The following is a 19,008-nucleotide window of genomic DNA, read 5'->3' as shown; positions in this document are numbered from 1 at the left end:
CTGTCCAAAGCACAAACATCTCCATGGAGACGAGCCCGGACATGAGGAAACGAGGGATTTGTGAGAAGTTTCTGTTTTGATTCAATTTAGCAACAAAATGATGTGATTCATTTGCACATTGGTCTCTCTCTCTCTGTTTCTCTCCTTTATCCTCTTTTACATCTCTCTCTCACCGTTTCTCTCCTTTATCCCCTTCTGCATCTCTCTCTCTCTCTGCTTTTTCCTCTTGTCTCTTCTCCCTCCTTCTCTCTTTCCTCCTCCCTCTTTCCTGTCTTTCTCCTCCTTCTCACTGTCTCTCCCCCAGCATCGCTCTCTCTGTCTCTCCTCTGTCCCCTTCCTTCGCTTCCTTCCCTCTTTCTTGCATACATGCCTCTCTCCCTCTCTCTCTCCCTCCTCTCTCCCTCTTTCTCTCCCTCCTCTGTTCTGTTCTTCACAGATGGAGTGTGTGGTCACTGCCCAAATATGTGCATGTGTTTCTCATCATCATCATTTCTCTCTTTCCCCATAACTCCCCAACCCCCTCCCCCTTTCTCTCTCTCTCTCCTTCTCTCTCTCTCCCCTCGTCTTTATACACCCTCCCTCTTTCCCTCCTTTCTCTCTCTGACCCCATCCCTTCTTTCTTTCTCCTTCCCCAGCTCCATCCTTCTATCAAAGCCCATCCAGCCCTCTCTCTCTCTCTCTCACCCCTTGTCTCCTCCCATTGTTCCTCCCTCTCTTTTACCTCTCTCTCTCCATCTGTCTCCCTGTTCTTTTCTCCTCCTCCTTCTCTTCTCCTCCTTCTCTTCTCCTCTCTCCCGCAGACTCCCATTCCATCATTCTATCTTTCTCAAGATCTAAACCAGGACTAAACCAGGACTGAAACAGGACTAAACCAGGACTAAATCAGGACTAAACCAGGACTAAATCCTCCTTCTCTTTCAGCTCGTGTTGTATTCCCCCTCCCACACACACACACACACACACACACACACCCCCACACCCACACACACCCCCACACACCTACACACACACACACACACACACACACACATTTGAACCACATTTTCCTTCATTGACAAAAAAACAGAAGCCATTAACTTTACAGTTTCCACAAAACAGAAACCACAGCCCCAGTCCACATGTGGGACTAAACCAGGACTAAACCAGGACTAGATCAGGACTAAAGCAGGACTAAACCAGGACTAAACCAGGACTAAAGCAGGACTAAACCAGGACTAAAGCAGGACTAAACCAGGACTAAAGCAGGACTAAACCAGGACTAAACCAGGACTGGAGCAGGATCAGCTAAAATGAGCACTTGCGAGTCCAAGCAAACACATGTGTACAGGTGCTGCAGGGTCTGACCTCTGACCTCTGACCTCATCCATCTGAGACAGTGATACAGTGATGACATCATCAGTGAGAGACACAGCTGTGACGTCACTGGACCCAATGAACTGAAACATGAAAACATAAACACAACCAGGACTAGACCAGGACTAAACCAGGATTAAACCAGGACTAAACCAGGACTAAACCAGGACTAAACCAGGACTAAACCAGGACTAAACCAGGACTAAAACAGGACTGAACCAGGACTAAACCAGGTTTACATCAGGACTAGACCAGCACTAAACAATGATTAAACTAAGTCTAAACCAGGACATTACCAGAACTAAAAAGGGACTAAACCAGGACTAAATCTGGATTATAGATCAGGACTAAAACAAGACAAAACTGGGACTAGACCAGGAAGGATCTAAAGACCATCACAGATCCAGGACTATACCACATGTTCCAGGGGCGGAGGGGGGTGGAGGGGGGTGGAGGGGGGTGTGGGGCAGATGGGGGGTGAGGGGTGGAGGAGGAGGGGGGTGAAAAACCACACTTTTTCCAGGGAATGATGTCATGATGTTTCCTCTCGGTCACAGAGCAAAAAAATGACCTTTCAACATGAATCAGATAAAACAAGAGTCAGGGGAATAAACCAGGACTAAACCAGGACTAGACCAGGACTAAACCAGGACTGAACCAGGACTGAACCAGGACTGAACCAGGACTGAACCAGGACTGAACCAGGCCTAAACTAGGACTAAACCAGGCCTAAACTAGGACTAAACCAGGCCTAAACCAGGCCTAAACCAGGACTAAACCAGGACTAGACCAGGACTAAACCAGGACTAGACCAGGACTAGACCAGGACTAAACCAGGACTGAACCAGGACTAAACCAGGACTAAAAGTCGACACTTGAATCGTTTGACGTTTGCAGACGACGGTGGTTTTTCCTTCTCCACATCTGCTCAGCTCATGGATGATGATCTACACGACCAGAGACGACAAACACAAGAGCGACACTGACGTTTGTGCGTTTAGTGTCGCGTCGAAAGTTAAAAATAAGTGAAACATCTCAGACAAACTCACGTCTGGATCCTTTTTCGATGGACCAAGTGTGATCGAGATGTTTGTCACCGCGCAAACTCTACGGAGAACTTTAACGTACGGGTTTATCTGCAGCCGAACACGTCAGAAAAGTCGTGTGGCTCTTTTTAAAACATAAATGTCGACTACGGCAAAAGACGAAACTCAATCTGTCAACTGGAAAAATCGTTTTAGGAATGAAGACGTTTCGCCGCTCGTCCAAACCAGTTCTTCAGACTTGGATGACCAGAGAAACGTCTTCACTTCGACGACGACGGATGTAATTTAGTCTTTTTCTTTATGGATCAGACCTGGATGACTGAGGGATTACAAATGGACCATGAGTCTGGAATAAAGACGGAACGGAACTAAACAAACCAGTTTTACACCAAGAACCAGAACTAAACCAGGACTGAAACGAAGATCAAATAAGATCTGAAACCTACAGCACAATCTGCTCCACAAATGTTCAAATCTGGGACAAGAAACACAATCCCACGATGCACTTTTCTGTTTCTGGGAAGGTTTTTCTTTTTGTTGCTGATTTGTGGAAAAAGCCCCGTGTGCCGAGGAGCCGGAGGAGCCAAACGTGAGCGAGATGTTCCAGAGGTGGAGGTGCAATTCCAGACGGTGACATCATCAGGACTCATGGAAAAAGGCTGCGCTCATACACGCGGCTAGACCGGAGCAACACACGGACTAGAGCGGGATTATGACAGGACAGGACTGGGATTATAACAGGACCAGATCGGGATTATGACAGGAGTAGAGCAGGATTATACCAGGAATAAACCAGGATTATACCAGGAATAAACCAGGATTTTACCAGGATAAAACCGAGATTATACCAGGAATAAACCAGGATTTTACCAGGACAAGACCGAGATTATACCAGGAATAAACCAGGATTTTACCAGGACAAGACCGAGATTATACCAGGAATAAACCAGGATTTTACCAGGACAAAACCGAGATTATACCAGGAATAAACCGGGATTATACCAGGAATAAACCGGGATTATACCAGTACTAGACCGGGATTAGACCAGGACCAGACTGAGATTATACCAGGACAAGACTGGAATTAAACCAGGACTAGATCAGGATTATACCAGGAATAAACCAGGATTAGACCAGGACTAGACCAGGATTATAACAGGACTAAAAAGGGATTATACCAGGAATAAACCAGGATTAGACCAGGACTAGACTGGGATTATACCAGTACTAGACCAGGATTAGACCAGGACTAGACTGGGATTATACCAGTACTGGACCAGGATTAGACCAGGACGGGACTAAGCAAAACTGGGACTGGAACAGGACTAAACCAAGACTAAACTGTGATTAAACCAAGACTAGACCAGGACTACAACAGGATTAAAGCAAGACTATACTAGGATTAAACCAGGACTAAACAAGGACTATAATAGGACTAAAGAAATAGTAAACCAGGACTAGACCGAGACTAGACTGAGACTAGACCAGGACTATGACAGGAGTACAACATTAAAGCAGAACTAAACACGGAGGAAACCCCTGAACAAGTGAGGAATGATGCTCATTTAATCACCGCTTCACACATCAAAGTCTGGATCAAACACTAAACCAGGACTAAACCAGGACTAAAGCAGGACCAGACCAGGACCAGACCAGGACCAGACCAGGACCAGACCAGGCCCAGTCTACAGTTGGACTAAAAGTCCTGACCCAGCTCTGGGACAGAGGCCATATTCCTAAATACTTTTTCTTCTAAAGTCTGTTCCTAATGTCGTTTTCAGGCAGAGCGTCTCAAAATGTGAAACAGGGATTTGGTTTGGCACAAACTGGAAGCTTCAACAATTCAACGCTCCAGCTCAGTTAAAGCTGTACTGTGGAACTTTTCTGGTAGAAGGTCTGCCAAGTGCTTGTCTCCATGGAGAGGTTGTCCTTTTGCAGCGTTACATTGAACAAGTGTTTATTACATTTATGAACCAAACGTGAACCAAACAGGAACCAAACAGGAACCAAACAGGAACCAAACAGGAACCAAACAGGAACCGAACAGGAACCAAACGTGAACCAAAGAGGAACCAAACAGGAACCGAACAGGAACCAAACACGAACCAAACGTGAACCAAACAGGAACCAAACAGGAACCAAACAGGAACCAAACGTGAACCAAACGTGAACCAAACGTGAACCAAAGAGGAACCAAACAGGAACCGAACAGGAACCAAACACGAACCAAACGTGAACCAAACGTGAACCAAACAGGAACCGAACAGGAACCAAACACGAACCAAACGTGAACCAAACAGGAACCAAACAGGAACCAAACAGGAACCAAACGTGAACCAAACGTGAACCAAACGTGAACCAAAGAGGAACCAAACAGGAACCAAACAGGAACCAAACGTGAACCAAAGAGGAACCAAACAGGAATCAAACAGGAACCAAACGTGAACCAAACAGGAACCAAACGTGAACCAAAGAGGAACCAAACAGGAACCAAACATGAACCAAACAGGAACCAAACAGGAACCAAACAGGAACCAAAGAGGAACCAAACAGGAACCAAACGTGAACCAAACAGGAACCAAACAGGAACCAAACCTGAACCAAACGTGTTTCAGATGTTTTGCCCAAAAATGGCTGAGTAAACTACAGCAAGAGAAGAGTTAATATGAATTTAACAAACGAAAAACACTAGAACAGAAATAAACCAGGACTAAACCAGGACTAAACCAGGACTAAACCAGAACTGAACAGGACTAAACCAGGACTAAACCAGAACTAAACCAGAACTAAACCAGGACTAAACCAGGACCAAACCAGGTCTAAACCAGTCCTGGTAAACCACTAAAAAACAGTGAATAAACTCTAAAAACTTTGAATCTTGAAAACTCTAAACTGGTTTGAATGTTCGTGTTTTTCTGCTCATCGTTCAGAATCTGCAGAACGTTTTGATCTGACTTTTCACAATTTAAACTTGACTCATCAACAAACTCGAGTCTCTTTGGGAATCAGACTGGAGTGACACGGTCTGATCTGTGGGGAATATTGAACATTCTAGAATATTTTACTGAGGAGAAACTTCATGGACACTTCAGAAACACAAAACACATTTAACACACAATCCCCAAACTACACGTCCTGTTTTATTCTGTGTAAAATCTGCACACCCTGAGGTTCAGATCTGCACAAACTCGTCCTCCATGAGGTTTGATCAGAGTCACATTTACACTTTGGCATTTCTCTGGACGTGTTTAAAATGTGAGAAATCAGATTTTTAAAAAGCAAATAAATCACAAATAAGGATGAGGACTAAACCAGGACTAAACCAGGACTAAAGCAGGACATAACCAGGACTGAACCAGGACTAGACCAGGACTAGACCAGGACTAAACCAGGACTGAACCAGGACTGAACCAGGACTGAACCAGGACTGAACCAGGACTAGACCAGGACTAAACCAGGACTGAACCAGGACTGAACCAGGACTAAACCAGGACTAAACCAGAACTAAAGCAGGACTTAACCAGGACTAAACCAGGACTAAACCAGAACTAAAGCAGGACTTAACCAGGACTAAACCAGGACTAAACCAGGACTAAAGCAGGACTAAACCAGGACTAAACCAGAACTAAAGCAGGATTTAACCAGGACTAAACCAGGACTAAACCAGGACTAAACCAGGACTAAAGCAGGACTAAACCAGGACTAAACCAGGACTAAACCAGGACTAAAGCAGGACTAAAGCAGGACTAAACCAGAACTAAACCAGGACTAAACCAGGACTAAACCAGGACTAAACCAGGACTAAAGCAGGACTAAACCAGGACTAAAGCAGGACTAAACCAGGACTAAAGCAGGACTAAAGCAGGACTAAACCAGGACTAAACCAGGACTAAAGCAGGACTAAACCAGGACTAAACCAGGACTAAAGCAGGACTAAACCAGGACTAAAGCAGGACTAAAGCAGGACTAAACCAGGACTAAAGCAGGACTAAATCAGGACTAAATCAGGACTAAAGCAGGACTAAACCAGGACTAAACCAGGACTAAACCAGGACATAACCAGGACTAGACCAGGACTAAAGCAGGACTAAACCAGGACTGAACCAGGACTGAACCAGGACTAAACCAGGACTAAACCAGGACTAAACCAGGACTAAACCAGGACTGAACCAGGACTGAACCAGGACTAAACCAGAACCAAGACTAAACCGAGACTAAACCAGCACTAAACCAGGACTAAACCAGGACTAAACCAGGACTAAACCAGGACTAAACCAGGACTAAACCAGAACTAAACTAGGATTAAACCAGGACTGAACCAGGACTAAACCAGGACTACAACAGATTTCCGTCTTTTTGTCAGTTCTTCTGGACGTGTTTAAAATGCAAACTTTTTTAAACCAAATCCTCGTTTTAAAACATAAATCACAAATGAACGCCGCTGCAGAGCTCATCCCAAAAATCCCCATGAGATATTTTCCTCAAATCCGTTCAGCTCCGTGTCAGATCCTCCTGTAGGACACACTGACGTTACCAACACTCAGAATACCAGCTCTTTTATTGCCCCTTCAGGCTACAGATCCTCTCTTCCTCACCCCAAGTTAACTTTCAGTCTGGAACTTTGCCAAAACGCCAGGAAAACTGCAACCAAACTTCCCAAAAATAAAAACAATAAAATAAAAATTCCAAATCTCCAAGCCCATTGCGGAATCTGAAGAAGCCTCCACTCACCTAAGTTCTCTTCATCCTGAGCAAACACGGGAAAAGCGAGCAGTCCGATTACAAGCCCAAGTGTCCAGAGATGCGCAGAATTCCCCATCATGTCTCCGGGCTAAGACATGAACGAGAAAAAGGGGAAAAAAGGAGGAAAAGCAGGGAATAAAAAGACTAGACGATCATGTGTGAGTGTGATGTGTGGGGCAGACTGGAGCGCTCTGAGGAAGAAGTGAGCAGAGAGAGAGAGAGAGGGAGGAGAGGAGGGGAAGAGGAGGGGAAGAGAGAGAGAGAGAGAAAGAGGAGGGGAAGAGAGAGAGGAGGGGTAGGGGCTTGTTCTGGCTCCCCCTTTTGTCATCTGCAGATTGTAACCAGACCACTCCCTCCAGCGCCGAGAGAGAGAAATGAGATTTATGTTGAAGGAAGTCTAAAGCAGGACTAAACCGGGACTAAACTGGGACTAAAGCAGGACTAAAGCAGGACTAAAGCAGGACTAAACCAGGACTAAAGCAGGACTAAACCGGGACTAGACCGGGACTAAAGCAGGACTAAAGCAGGACTAAACCAGGACTAAAGCAGGACTAAACCGGGACTAGACCGGGACTAAACCCGGACTAAAGCAGGACTAGACCGGGACTAAACCGGGACTAAAACAGGACTAAACTGGGACTAGACCGGGACTAGACCAGGACTAAACCGGGACTAAAACAGGACTAAAACGGGACTAAAACGGGACTAAAACAGGACTAAAACAGGACTAAAACGGGACTAAAACGGGACTAAAACAGGACTAAAACAGGACTAAACCGGGACTAGACCGGGACTAGACTGGGACTAAAACAGGACTAAACCGGGACTAAACCGAGTCTGAACTAGGGCTAAAACAGGATTTAACCAGAACTAAACCAGGACTAAACCAGGACTAAACCAGGACTAAACCAGGACTAAACCAAGACTAAACCGAGTCTGAACTAGCGCTAAACAAGGACTAAACCGGGTTTGAACTAGGGTTAAAACAGGACTTAATCTGGACTTCATCAGAACTAAACCAGGACTAAAAGGAGCCTCCTCCAACCTAATCCTAACTCACCCTAACCTAACCTAACCTAACCCTGATTTACTCTAATCTTAACCCTAACCCATCCTAACCCTAACCCCTTAAAACCACTTTAACCCTAATCTAACCCAGATTAGAGAACTCACCCTAAACCTACCCTATCCTAATCCTATCCCTAACCTAACTTTAATCCTAAACCAAATCTAATTCTAACCCTAAACTAATCTAAAACTATCTTAATCCATCCTAAACTTAATCCACCCTGATCCTAATCCACCATAATCCTAATCTAACCCAAACCCTGACCTAACCTTAACCCTAATCCCTTATTTTAATCTAATCCACTTTAAACCTTACCCCTTAACTCTAATTTAAGACTAATCCTAACCTGACCAAAACCTTAATCTAACCCATAGACAGTTTATATAAATGGACATAGCGGCTGAAATTTGAAATATTGAGTCTGGCTTCAGATTAACCGTTAAACTGCTGTAGCCTCGATGAGCTTCATTTGACTGAAGCTGAACGCTGTGGGTGACGTCACAGTCCACTCCAGTTTGTCCACGTCTTTATACAGACTATGACCTAACGCTAGCCTCACGTACGCTAACGCTAACCCTTAAAGTGCTAATAAGAAGTTAGACTAATCATTTCTCTAAAACTGTTAATATCATATACCGTACTTTCCTGAGTATAAATCGCTCTGGAGTATAAGTCGCTCTGGAGTATAAGTCGCTCTGGAGTATAAGTCGCTCTGGAGTATAAATCGCTCTGGAGTATAAATCGCTCTGGAGTATAAGTCGCTCTGGAGTATAAGTCGCTCTGGAGTATAAGTCGCTCTGGAGTATAAGTCGCTCTGGAGTATAAGTCGCTCTGGAGTATAAGTCGCTCTGGAGTATAAGTCGCTCTGGAGTATAAGTCGCACTGGAGTATAAGTCGTTCTGGAGTATAAGTCGCTCTGGAGTATAAGTCGCGCCGGAGTATAAGTTGCTCTGGAGTATAAGTCGCACAGAAGTACAAGTCACTCTGGAGTATAAGTCGCTCCGGAGTATAAGTCGCACAAGAGTATAAGTCGCACCCCCAAATTATGAAAAATGTGTGACTTATAGTTCAGAAAATACGGTAAATATATCATATCATATAAATAGAGGACAGCGGTAGCTACAAAAAGTCATTATTTTTACTTTTATTATTACTTTTCCTGCATCTCCAACACCTCCTGATATGATCTACTACTACACTGAAGTACTTTTCCTGCATGTATCACGTGTCAAAGATCATAAAAGTGAAGTTTACAGCTGTTTCTGTGACACCAAACACATTCACACAGACTCCACTCACCACACAGTAAAAAACCAGAATAGACTTTAGAATGTTTGAAATACATGACGCACAATTAACCATTTGTGGCACCAGAGTCTTATAAACCCGACACAAGGAGAAGGGTACTGGTATGCGGGTATACGAGGGCAGTAAAAGTAGCAGTAGGAGTAGTAGTAGTAATAGTACGGCGGTGGGTGGGCGGTGCACAGTAGGTGGTCTCCGTTAGAAACACAGAGTAAGTTTAGACTGACGGGAATAGAAAGGTCAAAGGTCAGCAGAGGATCAATATCACACAACAAGTATATACTGTATTTTAAAGAGACTTGGGGGTATTTCTCTTCTATAGGGTATTAAAGAGGAGGTATTTACTTCAATGGGGTATTAAAGAGGAGGTATTTACTTCTGTGGGGTATTAAAGAGGAGGTATTTACTTCTATGGGGTATTAAAGAGGAGGTATTTACTTCTGTGGGGTATTAAAGAGGAGGTATTTACTTCTATGGGGTATTAAAGAGGAGGTATTTACTTCTATGTTGTATTAAAGAGGAGGTATTTACTTCTATGGGGTATTAAAGAGGAGGTATTTACTTCTACGGGGTATTAAAGAGGAGGTATTTACTTCTGTGGGGTATTAAAGAGGAGGTATTTACTTCATTACCACATTCTCTTAAATATTTAGCGATAGATCGACCTTTGACCTGTTCAGACCCTGTGACCCTCCCACTGGGCGTCACTTAAAGAGAGTCCTGTAAAGTCTGTGAGGAATCCAGATGGAACTGTGTCGTAAAAGAGGGAGGAGCCACGTACTTTAGTCTGAACCACCGGACAAAAGACAACAATAAAACAGGACTAAACCAGGACTAAACCAGGACTGAACCAGAACTGAACCTGGACTAAACCAGGACTAAACCGGGACTAAACCAGGACTAAACCAGAACTGAACCGGGACTAAACTGGGACTAAACCGGGACTGAACCGGGACTAAACCGGGACTGAACCAGAACTGAACCAGGACTGAACCAAGACTGAACCGGAACTGAACCGGGACTAAACCGGGACTGAACCGGGACTAAACCGGGACTGAACCAAGACTGAACCGGAACTGAACCGGGACTAAACCGGGACTGAACTGGGACTAAACGGGGACTAAACCGGGACTAAACCAGAACTGAACCGGGACTAAACCGGGACTGAACCGGGACTAAACCGGTACTAAACCAGAACTGAACCGGGACTAAACTGGGACTAAACGACCGGGACTAAATGAGGTCTAAACCATTAATAACCAGGGCTAAAGCGGGAATAGACCAGGATTAAATCAGGACTCCAATAAGACTAAACTAGGACTAAAACCGGACTAAACCCTCTCTAAGCCATGGCTGGACAGAAGTACACCACAGGAGTACACCAGGTCTTAAGTAGAACTAAACCAGGACTAAACCAGGACTCAGCTGTTCAAACGTCGGCGGCTCGTCGTCGTAAACCTCTGTGTGTTTAGCGTTAGCACTAGCGTCGCTCCACTCGACAAACACGTCTCGCTCTAAAGACGCGTCAACTGTCGCTAAATATTTACAAATCGTAGTTTTAGGTGTAGTTCAACAAACACATTAGGCCTCCATGAGAGGGCAAAGGTCACAAGAGACGAGCGCAGGGACATGAGACTTAAATCAGACACAGAGACGAGGACTTAGACTGGACTAAAACTGGACTAAAACTGGACTGAAACTGGACTAAAACTGGACTAAAACTGGACTTAAACTGGACTTAAACTGGACTTAAACTGGACTTAAACTGGACTAAAACTGGACTAAAACTGGACTAAAACTGGACTTAAACTGGACTAAAACTGGACTTAAACTGGACTAAAACTGGATTTAAACTGGACTAAAACTGGACAACATCGAATAAACAGTTTAACTAAGATCAAATAAAGACCAAAGTCTGACTATTTCAACAACAAGGCTGTAATTCACGATTGAGACCTGGTTTAGTCCTGATTTAGTCCTGGTTTAGACCTGGTTTAGTCCTGGTTAAGTCCTGGTTTAGACCTGGTTTAGACCTGGTTTAGACCTGATTTAGACCTGGTTTAGTCCTGTTTTAGACCTGGTTTAGACCTGATTTAGTCCTGATGTCGTCCTGGTTCAGTCCTGGTTCAGTCCTGGCTTAGTCCTGGTTTAGACCTGATTTAGACCTGGTTTAGACCTGGTTTAGACCTGATTTAGACCTGGTTTAGACCTGGTTTAGACCTGGTGTAGACCTGGTGTAGACCTTGTTTAGTCCTGGTTCAGTCCTGGCTTAGTCCTGGTTTAGACCTGGTTTAGACCTGGTTTAGACCTGGTTTAGACCTGATTTAGACCAGGTTTAGACCAGGTTTAGACCTGGTTTAGTCCATTTCCTTTCTTCCTTGAGAACACTTCACTCCAGCTTCTTGGGAGTCCTTTTTTCCTGTGCTGTGATTGGTTGTTGTGGTTTTGTGGGCGGGACATAAACAGATGTCTTTCTCATTAGATTCGCCACATTACATTTTCCTCCTGGAGCTTTAGACCCCGACATTCCCCACGTCCACACGCCTCGAGCACGCTCCTACGGCCCCTGGGTTAGTCCTGGTTTAGTCCTGGGCTAGTCCTGGTTTAGTCCTGGGCTAGTCCTGGTTTAGTCCTGGTTTAGTCCTAGTTCAGTCTTGGTTTAGTTCTCATTTAGTTCTGGTTTAGTCCTGGTTTAGTCCCTCTCATTAATTCTTCACGTGCACGCCCCTCCTCACGTGCACGCCCCTCCTCACGTGCACGTCTCTCCTCACGTGCACGCCCCTCCTCACGTGCACGCCCCTCCTCACGTGCACGTCTCTCCTCACGTGCACGTCCCTCCTCACGTGCACGCCCCTCCTCACGTGCACGCTCGTCTCTCACACCTCGTGAACTCTCCAGCTGTTTCCTGTTTCATCACAAAAAAAAAACTCACACATTTGTAAATATTGAACAAATCGATGTGCAGCTGCTAAAGACCTGACTCAGACCTGGATCAGACCTGACTTAGACCTGGATCAGACCTGACCCAGACCTGACTCAGACCTGACTCAGACCTGACTGAGACCTGACTCAGACCTGGATCAGACCTGGATCAGACCTGACTCAGGCCTGACTCAGACCTGACTTAGACCTGACTCAGACCTGACTCAGACCTGGATCAGACCTGGATCAGACCTGAGTCAGGCCTGACTCAGGCCTGACTCAGACCTGACTTAGACCTGACTCAGACCTGACTCAGACCTGGATCAGACCTGGATCAGACCTGACTCAGGCCTGACTCAGACCTGACTCAGACCTGACTCAGACCTGACTCAGACCTGAGGTGACAGCTCTGAGGAGGTTGTGGGTTCGACTCCTGGTCTCTGAGAGTTAAGTGCAGGAAATAACTCAACAGTCTCAGTGGGAGAGTGAACACAACTCCAGCCCCCGCTCCTCTCCCCCTCGTCCCCTGCTCCTCCCCCGCTCCTCTGCTGCTCCTCCCACTCCTCTACTGCTCCTCTCCTCCTCTTCTCCTCTTCTCCTCCTCTCACGCTCCTCTCTTGGTCCTCTCCCGCTCCTCCCCCACTCCTCTCCCGCGCCTCTCCTCCTCCTCTCCTCCTCCTCTCCCACTCCTCACCCGCTCCTCTCCTCCTCCTCACCCGCTCCTCTCCTCCTCCTCACCCGCTCCTCTCCTCCTCCTCACCCGCTCCTCCTCCTCTCCTGAGTCATTCTCTGGGACTTTTGAAAGAATACTTCAGACACCACTTTAACTTCTCACAATTATCAAACCCTTTAATTTACTCTGTCCTCCCTGTGTCAGATGCCCTCCCTGCGTCTCCATCCTGTGATTAAGCTGCTCACCCTGTAGCTTAATCGTCCCTGTCCCTGTCCCTGTGTCAGATGCCCTCCCTGCGTCTCCGTGGCGTCTTTATTCCGTGTTAAAGATGCTCTGTCTCTACAAACATGTCCTGAAATGTCTGAGACTCTTGGATTCATTTTCAGTTCAGATTTGCGTCTCAAACGTTGACTCTTGGACACGTTTCAGATCTGCACTTCAGATTGTAAAAATATAAATTGCAAATTAAATACGCGGCATTCGTAAAAGTGCAGTAAATGTACCTCCACCAGCAGCTGCTCTCCGTGACGACGCTACTGCTTTGGAATGTTCCATATTATGACATTAAACGGATCTCTGTCTGCGGAAACGAGCAGGTGACGCCAAAACGCCGAGTTACAGGTCAGATCTGTGGAGAGGTGACCCGCTCATGTGGTGTGTTTGTTAAGTTTTGAGCAATAAAAACGATTTAAAGGAAATGGTGAGTTAGATAAGTTTCATTCTGTATTGAGCCTTGTGTCCTCTGTCCCAGCAGATTCAAAAACAAACGTTTGTCCCATTTTACACAAGAAATGTCCTAGGTGTCTCTATATTTGACCAACCTAACCCTGACAACGGTAAAAACGGGAATGTCCCGGAGTATAAATCACACCGGAGTATAAGTCGCACCGAAGTATAAGTCGCACCGAAGTATAAGTCGCACCGCAGTATAAGTTGTTCTGGAGTATAAGTCGCTCTGGAGTATAAGTCGCTCTGGAGTATAAGTCGCCTCGAAGTATAAGTCGCCTCGAAGTATAAGTCGTTCTGGAGTATAAGTCGTTCTGGAGTATAAGTCGTTCTGGAGTATAAGTCGCTCTGGAGTATAAGTCGCCTCGAAGTATAAGTCGTACTGGAGTATAAGTCGTTCTGGAGTATAAGTCGCTCTGGAGTATAAGTCGCTCTGGAGTATAAGTCGCCTCGAAGTATAAGTCGCTCTGGAGTATAAGTCGCCTCGAAGTATAAGTCGTTCTGGAGTATAAGTCGTTCTGGAGTATAAGTCGTTCTGGAGTATAAGTCGCCTCGAAGTATAAGTCGTACTGGAGTATAAGTCGTTCTGGAGTATAAGTCGTTCTGGAGTATAAGTCGTTCTGGAGTATAAGTCGTTCTGGAGTATAAGTCGTTCTGGAGTATAAGTCGCACCAGTCAAAAAATGCATAATAATGAAGAAAAAAACATATTTCACACATAAGTCGCGCCCCGGGCCAAACGGTGAACAAACAGAATATGTCCTTGTGTAAAATTATTCATAACCACGATGCTAACACGATGCTAACATGAGCCAAAGTTTGTCTGAACTGCAGAACAGTTATAATTAGACGCCTTTATGTGAGTCAGCATTGCTTCACTGACCACAAATCGTCATCACAGTTGTTGCTAAACGTTCCTAAAGTTTCCGTCCCTCACATTCGGATAAGTTCTTGTTCTGGTGTTGAACGGGAAGAATGTGCCGCAGATGTGAGCCACATGTGACTCTGGACGAGGCAAAACGGAGGATCAGAGACGAGAGGAACACGACTCGTATTTGCACATCTGACACGGGGAACGAGTCCGGACAGGAGTATTAAGAGAGATTACACACGCACACATGTGACTGAACCAGGATGTTTTTATGTCGTTTCAAACTTTTGTTTTGTGACTCGACTGTGGGATTTGGACAGACTCAAGATGCAAGATTTTATTATTGTTGTCATAAAAAAAAAAAACAAACAAAAAAAAAACATGTTATAATGTTGTTCCCTCGTCAAAAACACGTCTGAAGAGGTTTTTAAATGTCATCCATGCATGTTTGAGTCATCTAGTGATCTCTCTAGCGCTCTATTTCAACCCTCTTTACTGTTAGCTGTAAGATCCTGTACGAGGCTCCGCCCACAAGTACATCAGCCACGCTCCCACGCGACAATCCTCCATAAATATACAAAAACATGATACAAAACTGTACACTATGACGTGACAAACCTAGTGTGATGTGCAGTAGTTTCATTAGTGCGATGCAGCTGATTGTGTTGAGACAGTGCTCTGAAGGGGGAGGGGCTTAGCACAGAGAGCAAAGAGAGAGGAGAGGCTCATGTTGATGCATTTTTTTGGGTGAAAATGGCATTTTCAAAACAATAAAAGGAAACATGGTGATCAAAATATGTGATGTTACAGTTAATACCCCACAGAAGTAAATACCTCCTCTTTAATACCTCATAGAAGTAAATACCTCCTCTTTAATACCCCACAGAAGTAAATACCTCCTCTTTAATACCCCACAGAAGTAAATACCTCCTCTTTAATACCCCACAGAAGTAAATACCTCCTCTTTAATACCCCACAGAAGTAAATACCTCCTCTTTAATACCCCACAGAAGTAAATACCTCCTCTTTAATACCCCACAGAAGTAAATACCTCCTCTTTAATACCCCACAGAAGTAAATACCTCCTCTTTAATACCCCACAGAAGTAAATACCTCCTCTTTAATGCCCCGTAGAAGTAAATACCTCCTCTTTAATACCCCACAGAAGTAAATACCTCCTCTTTAATACCATAGAAGTAAATACCTCCTCTTTAATACCCCACAGAAGTAAATACCTCCTCTTTAATACCCCACAGAAGTAAATACCTCCTCTTTAATACCCCACAGAAGTAAATACCTCCTCTTTAATGCCCCGTAGAAGTAAATACCTCCTCTTTAATACCCCACAGAAGTAAATACCTCCTCTTTAATACCCCACAGAAGTAAATACCTCCTCTTTAATACCCCACAGAAGTAAATACCTCCTCTTTAATACCCCACAGAAGTAAATACCTCCTCTTTAAGTCGATGTGGGAGGGGCCTGTTCATGTCTTCGCGTCGCTTCATTTCAGTAAATACTTGTGTGATATAAGTCTTGGCTCCTCTTTAAACTTTTTTTTTTTTTTTTTTCTCAGACAAACTGAAGAATGTCCTCAGTTTTCTGCCAACCTGCATTTTAAACGGGGCTGTAGGGGCCGTCTGCTTTCACTATCACGACCTGCTAATAACAACGTGGAAAACACACATGAGCGGAAGATTAATGCAGGAGAGGGACAGTGAGAGGAACGACTGATATTTAAAAAAACAAACATTAATATTAAAGAGGAGGTGTTTTTTTTGTTTTTTTTAACTTCTTTGGGGCATTAACTGTAACACATAACATATTTAAATCACCATGTTTCCTTTTATTAGTTTAAAAATGCCATATTCACCCCAAAAAAAAACATATTAACATGAGTCACTCTTCTTGTTGCTCTCTGTGCTAAGTCCCTCCCCCTTCAGCTGCATCCCACTAATAAAACTCCTGCACATCACATCAGGTTTGTCGCGTCATAGTGCACAGTTTTGTGTCATGTTTTTGTATATTTATGGAGGATTGTCGTGTGGGAGCGTGGGTGATGTAGACTCGTGGGCGGAGCCTCGTACGGAATCATACAGGGGACCGGGAGAGATCTCTAGATGACTCAAACATGCGTGGATGACGTCTAAAACATCTTCAGACGTGTTTTTGATGAAGGAACAGCGTTAGAACGAGGTGGAAAGCTAAAAAAAAACCTGTGTAAGACTTTGCAGTGTTTGTACTTCAGTCCGTCTGTAGGAGCATTCGCTTTAAACACACGTACACTTCAGAGTTTGTACTTTGGAAAATCTCTCCCGTGTGGACAAAGACAGTTTTCATGTGACTAATCCTCGTCATAAACACGGCGAGCTGTGGATGACCTCTCTGTTTCCACGGTGACACATGTGTTTGACTCAGAGGAGCAGCACCGGGACAATCGAGGAGGAAAAAACACTCTCTCCTCTCCTTCATGTGCCCTACTCCTCTCCTCCCCCTCTCTCCTCTTCTCCTCCATGTCCCCTCCTCTTTTCTTCCTCCTCTCTTCCTCCATGTACCCTACTCCTCTCCCCTCCCTCTTCTCCTCTGTGTCCCTTTCTCCTCTTCTATTCCCTCTCTCTTCCTCCTCTCCACCATGTCACTTCCTCCTCTCCTCTTATACTCTTCCTCCATATCCCCTACTCTTCTCCTCTCCCTCTCCTCCTCCTATTCTCCTACACTCCTCTTCTCTGCCATGTACCCTCCTTATCTCTTCCTCCCCTCTTCGTCCTGCTCTCCACCATGTCTCTTTCTCCTCCTCCATGTACCCTCCTCTTCTCTCCCTCCTCTTCTCTCCCTCCTCTCTTCCCTTCTCCTCCTGCTCCCTTCCTCCCCCACTCCTCTCCTCCATGTACACTCCTCTTCTCTTCCTCCTCTCCGCCTCCTCTTCTCCCCCCTCCTCCTCATCTCCTCCAAGTTCCCTCCTCCTCTCCTCTCCCTCCTCTCCTCCTCCTCTCCACCATGTCCCTTTCTTCTCTCTTCCTCCATGTACCCTCCACTTCTCTCATCCTCTCTTCGCTTCTCCTCCTGCTCCCCTCCTCCCCCCTCCTTTCCTACATGTACACTCCTCTTCTCTCCCTCCTCTCCTCCCCCTCTCTTCCCCTCCTCCTCCTCCACTCCTTCATGTCCCCTCCTCCTCTTCTCTCCTACTGCTCTTCTCCTCCATGTCCCATCCTTGCCTCTCCTCCTATTCCTCCTCCTCCTGCTCCTCCCCTTCTCTCCTCAATGTCCCCTCCTCTTCCGCCTTCTCCTCTCTTCCATGTCCCCTACTCCTCTCCATGTCCTCTCCTGTTCTCCTCCTCGTCTCCTCCTCTTCATCATCATCTGGACTAAGGCAGGAGGTTTGGGACAGTCTAAAGTGAAGTGAACGAGTGAGCAGCAGATTTTGTATTTATTTATTGATTTGTATTATTTATTTATAATTTATTATATATATATTTATTTATTTTGTATTTATTATTATTATTATTAAAATTATTATTATTATTATTAAAATTATTATTATAAAAAATATTATTATTATTATTTATATTTTATTATATATATATTTATTTTGTATTTATTATTATTATTATTATTATTATTTTAGTTTTTATTTTATTTTTTTAAATATCTGCAGAATAAGAAAATAAACCTGTAGAACAAAGTGAGCACAGAGCAGTGGACTATGACGAGCAAATTACAGGCATTTCTTAACAACGTAAACACTGTAAACAAACGTGTAACGCAAAAACATCACCGTGGAGACGAGCAGACGGCAGACCTTCCATGAGAAAAGCTCCACAATGTACCTTTAGACACCTGTGCAGTTACATCATTCAGCTGAAACTCTCCAGAAGCAGACGGTCCAGAGGAAGTCGGAGTGTCTGAGCCATCACAGACACGAGGAGGAGGAGGAGGAGGAGGAGGAAACGTTTATTTTCTTACATGTGGTTTCGGATGTCGCTAACATGCTAACACCAATGCTAACGCTAATGCTGGCTCTTTGTAACACGAGAGCCGGAGTGCGGCGCCGTGTTGGTTTTACCTGGACCCCATTTCCTCCGATCGGCCCCGGGATCGTCCCCCAGGGGCCGAAGCGAGGGCCAGACTCAGCCCTGTGGACCACACTGAATAAAACAAGAGTCACAGCAGATCCACGCCGCAAAACACACTCTCACTTTGAAGAGTTTTGCATCGTTTTATAAGTGTCCTCCTTCTTTTTTGAGACTCTGATGTTGTGTTTGGACTGACTCGTGCATGTTTGACTCATCTTTATTCTCCGGTA

At 44.9% G+C, this 19,008-nt stretch overlaps 1 protein-coding gene across 1 annotated transcript in view; it reads right to left on the bottom strand.

Moving 5' to 3' along the window:
- Positions 1–7,346, bottom strand: part of col5a2a (collagen, type V, alpha 2a) — a 64,953-nt gene extending 57,607 nt beyond the window's left edge. Inside the window, exon 1 of the mRNA XM_055230581.1 lies at positions 7,131–7,346. Coding sequence (XP_055086556.1) covers positions 7,131–7,221 — 91 coding nt within the window. The 5' untranslated portion in view covers positions 7,222–7,346. The remainder of the gene's footprint in view (positions 1–7,130) is intronic.
- Between the last annotated feature and the right edge of the window lie 11,662 nt (positions 7,347–19,008).

The sequence above is a fragment of the Periophthalmus magnuspinnatus genome, chromosome 21 (genome assembly GCF_009829125.3).
Source record: "Periophthalmus magnuspinnatus isolate fPerMag1 chromosome 21, fPerMag1.2.pri, whole genome shotgun sequence".
Taxonomy (NCBI): Eukaryota; Metazoa; Chordata; class Actinopteri; order Gobiiformes; family Gobiidae; genus Periophthalmus; species Periophthalmus magnuspinnatus.
The sequence above is the reverse complement of the archived record's forward strand: the minus strand, read 5'-3'. Positions and strand labels throughout refer to the sequence as shown.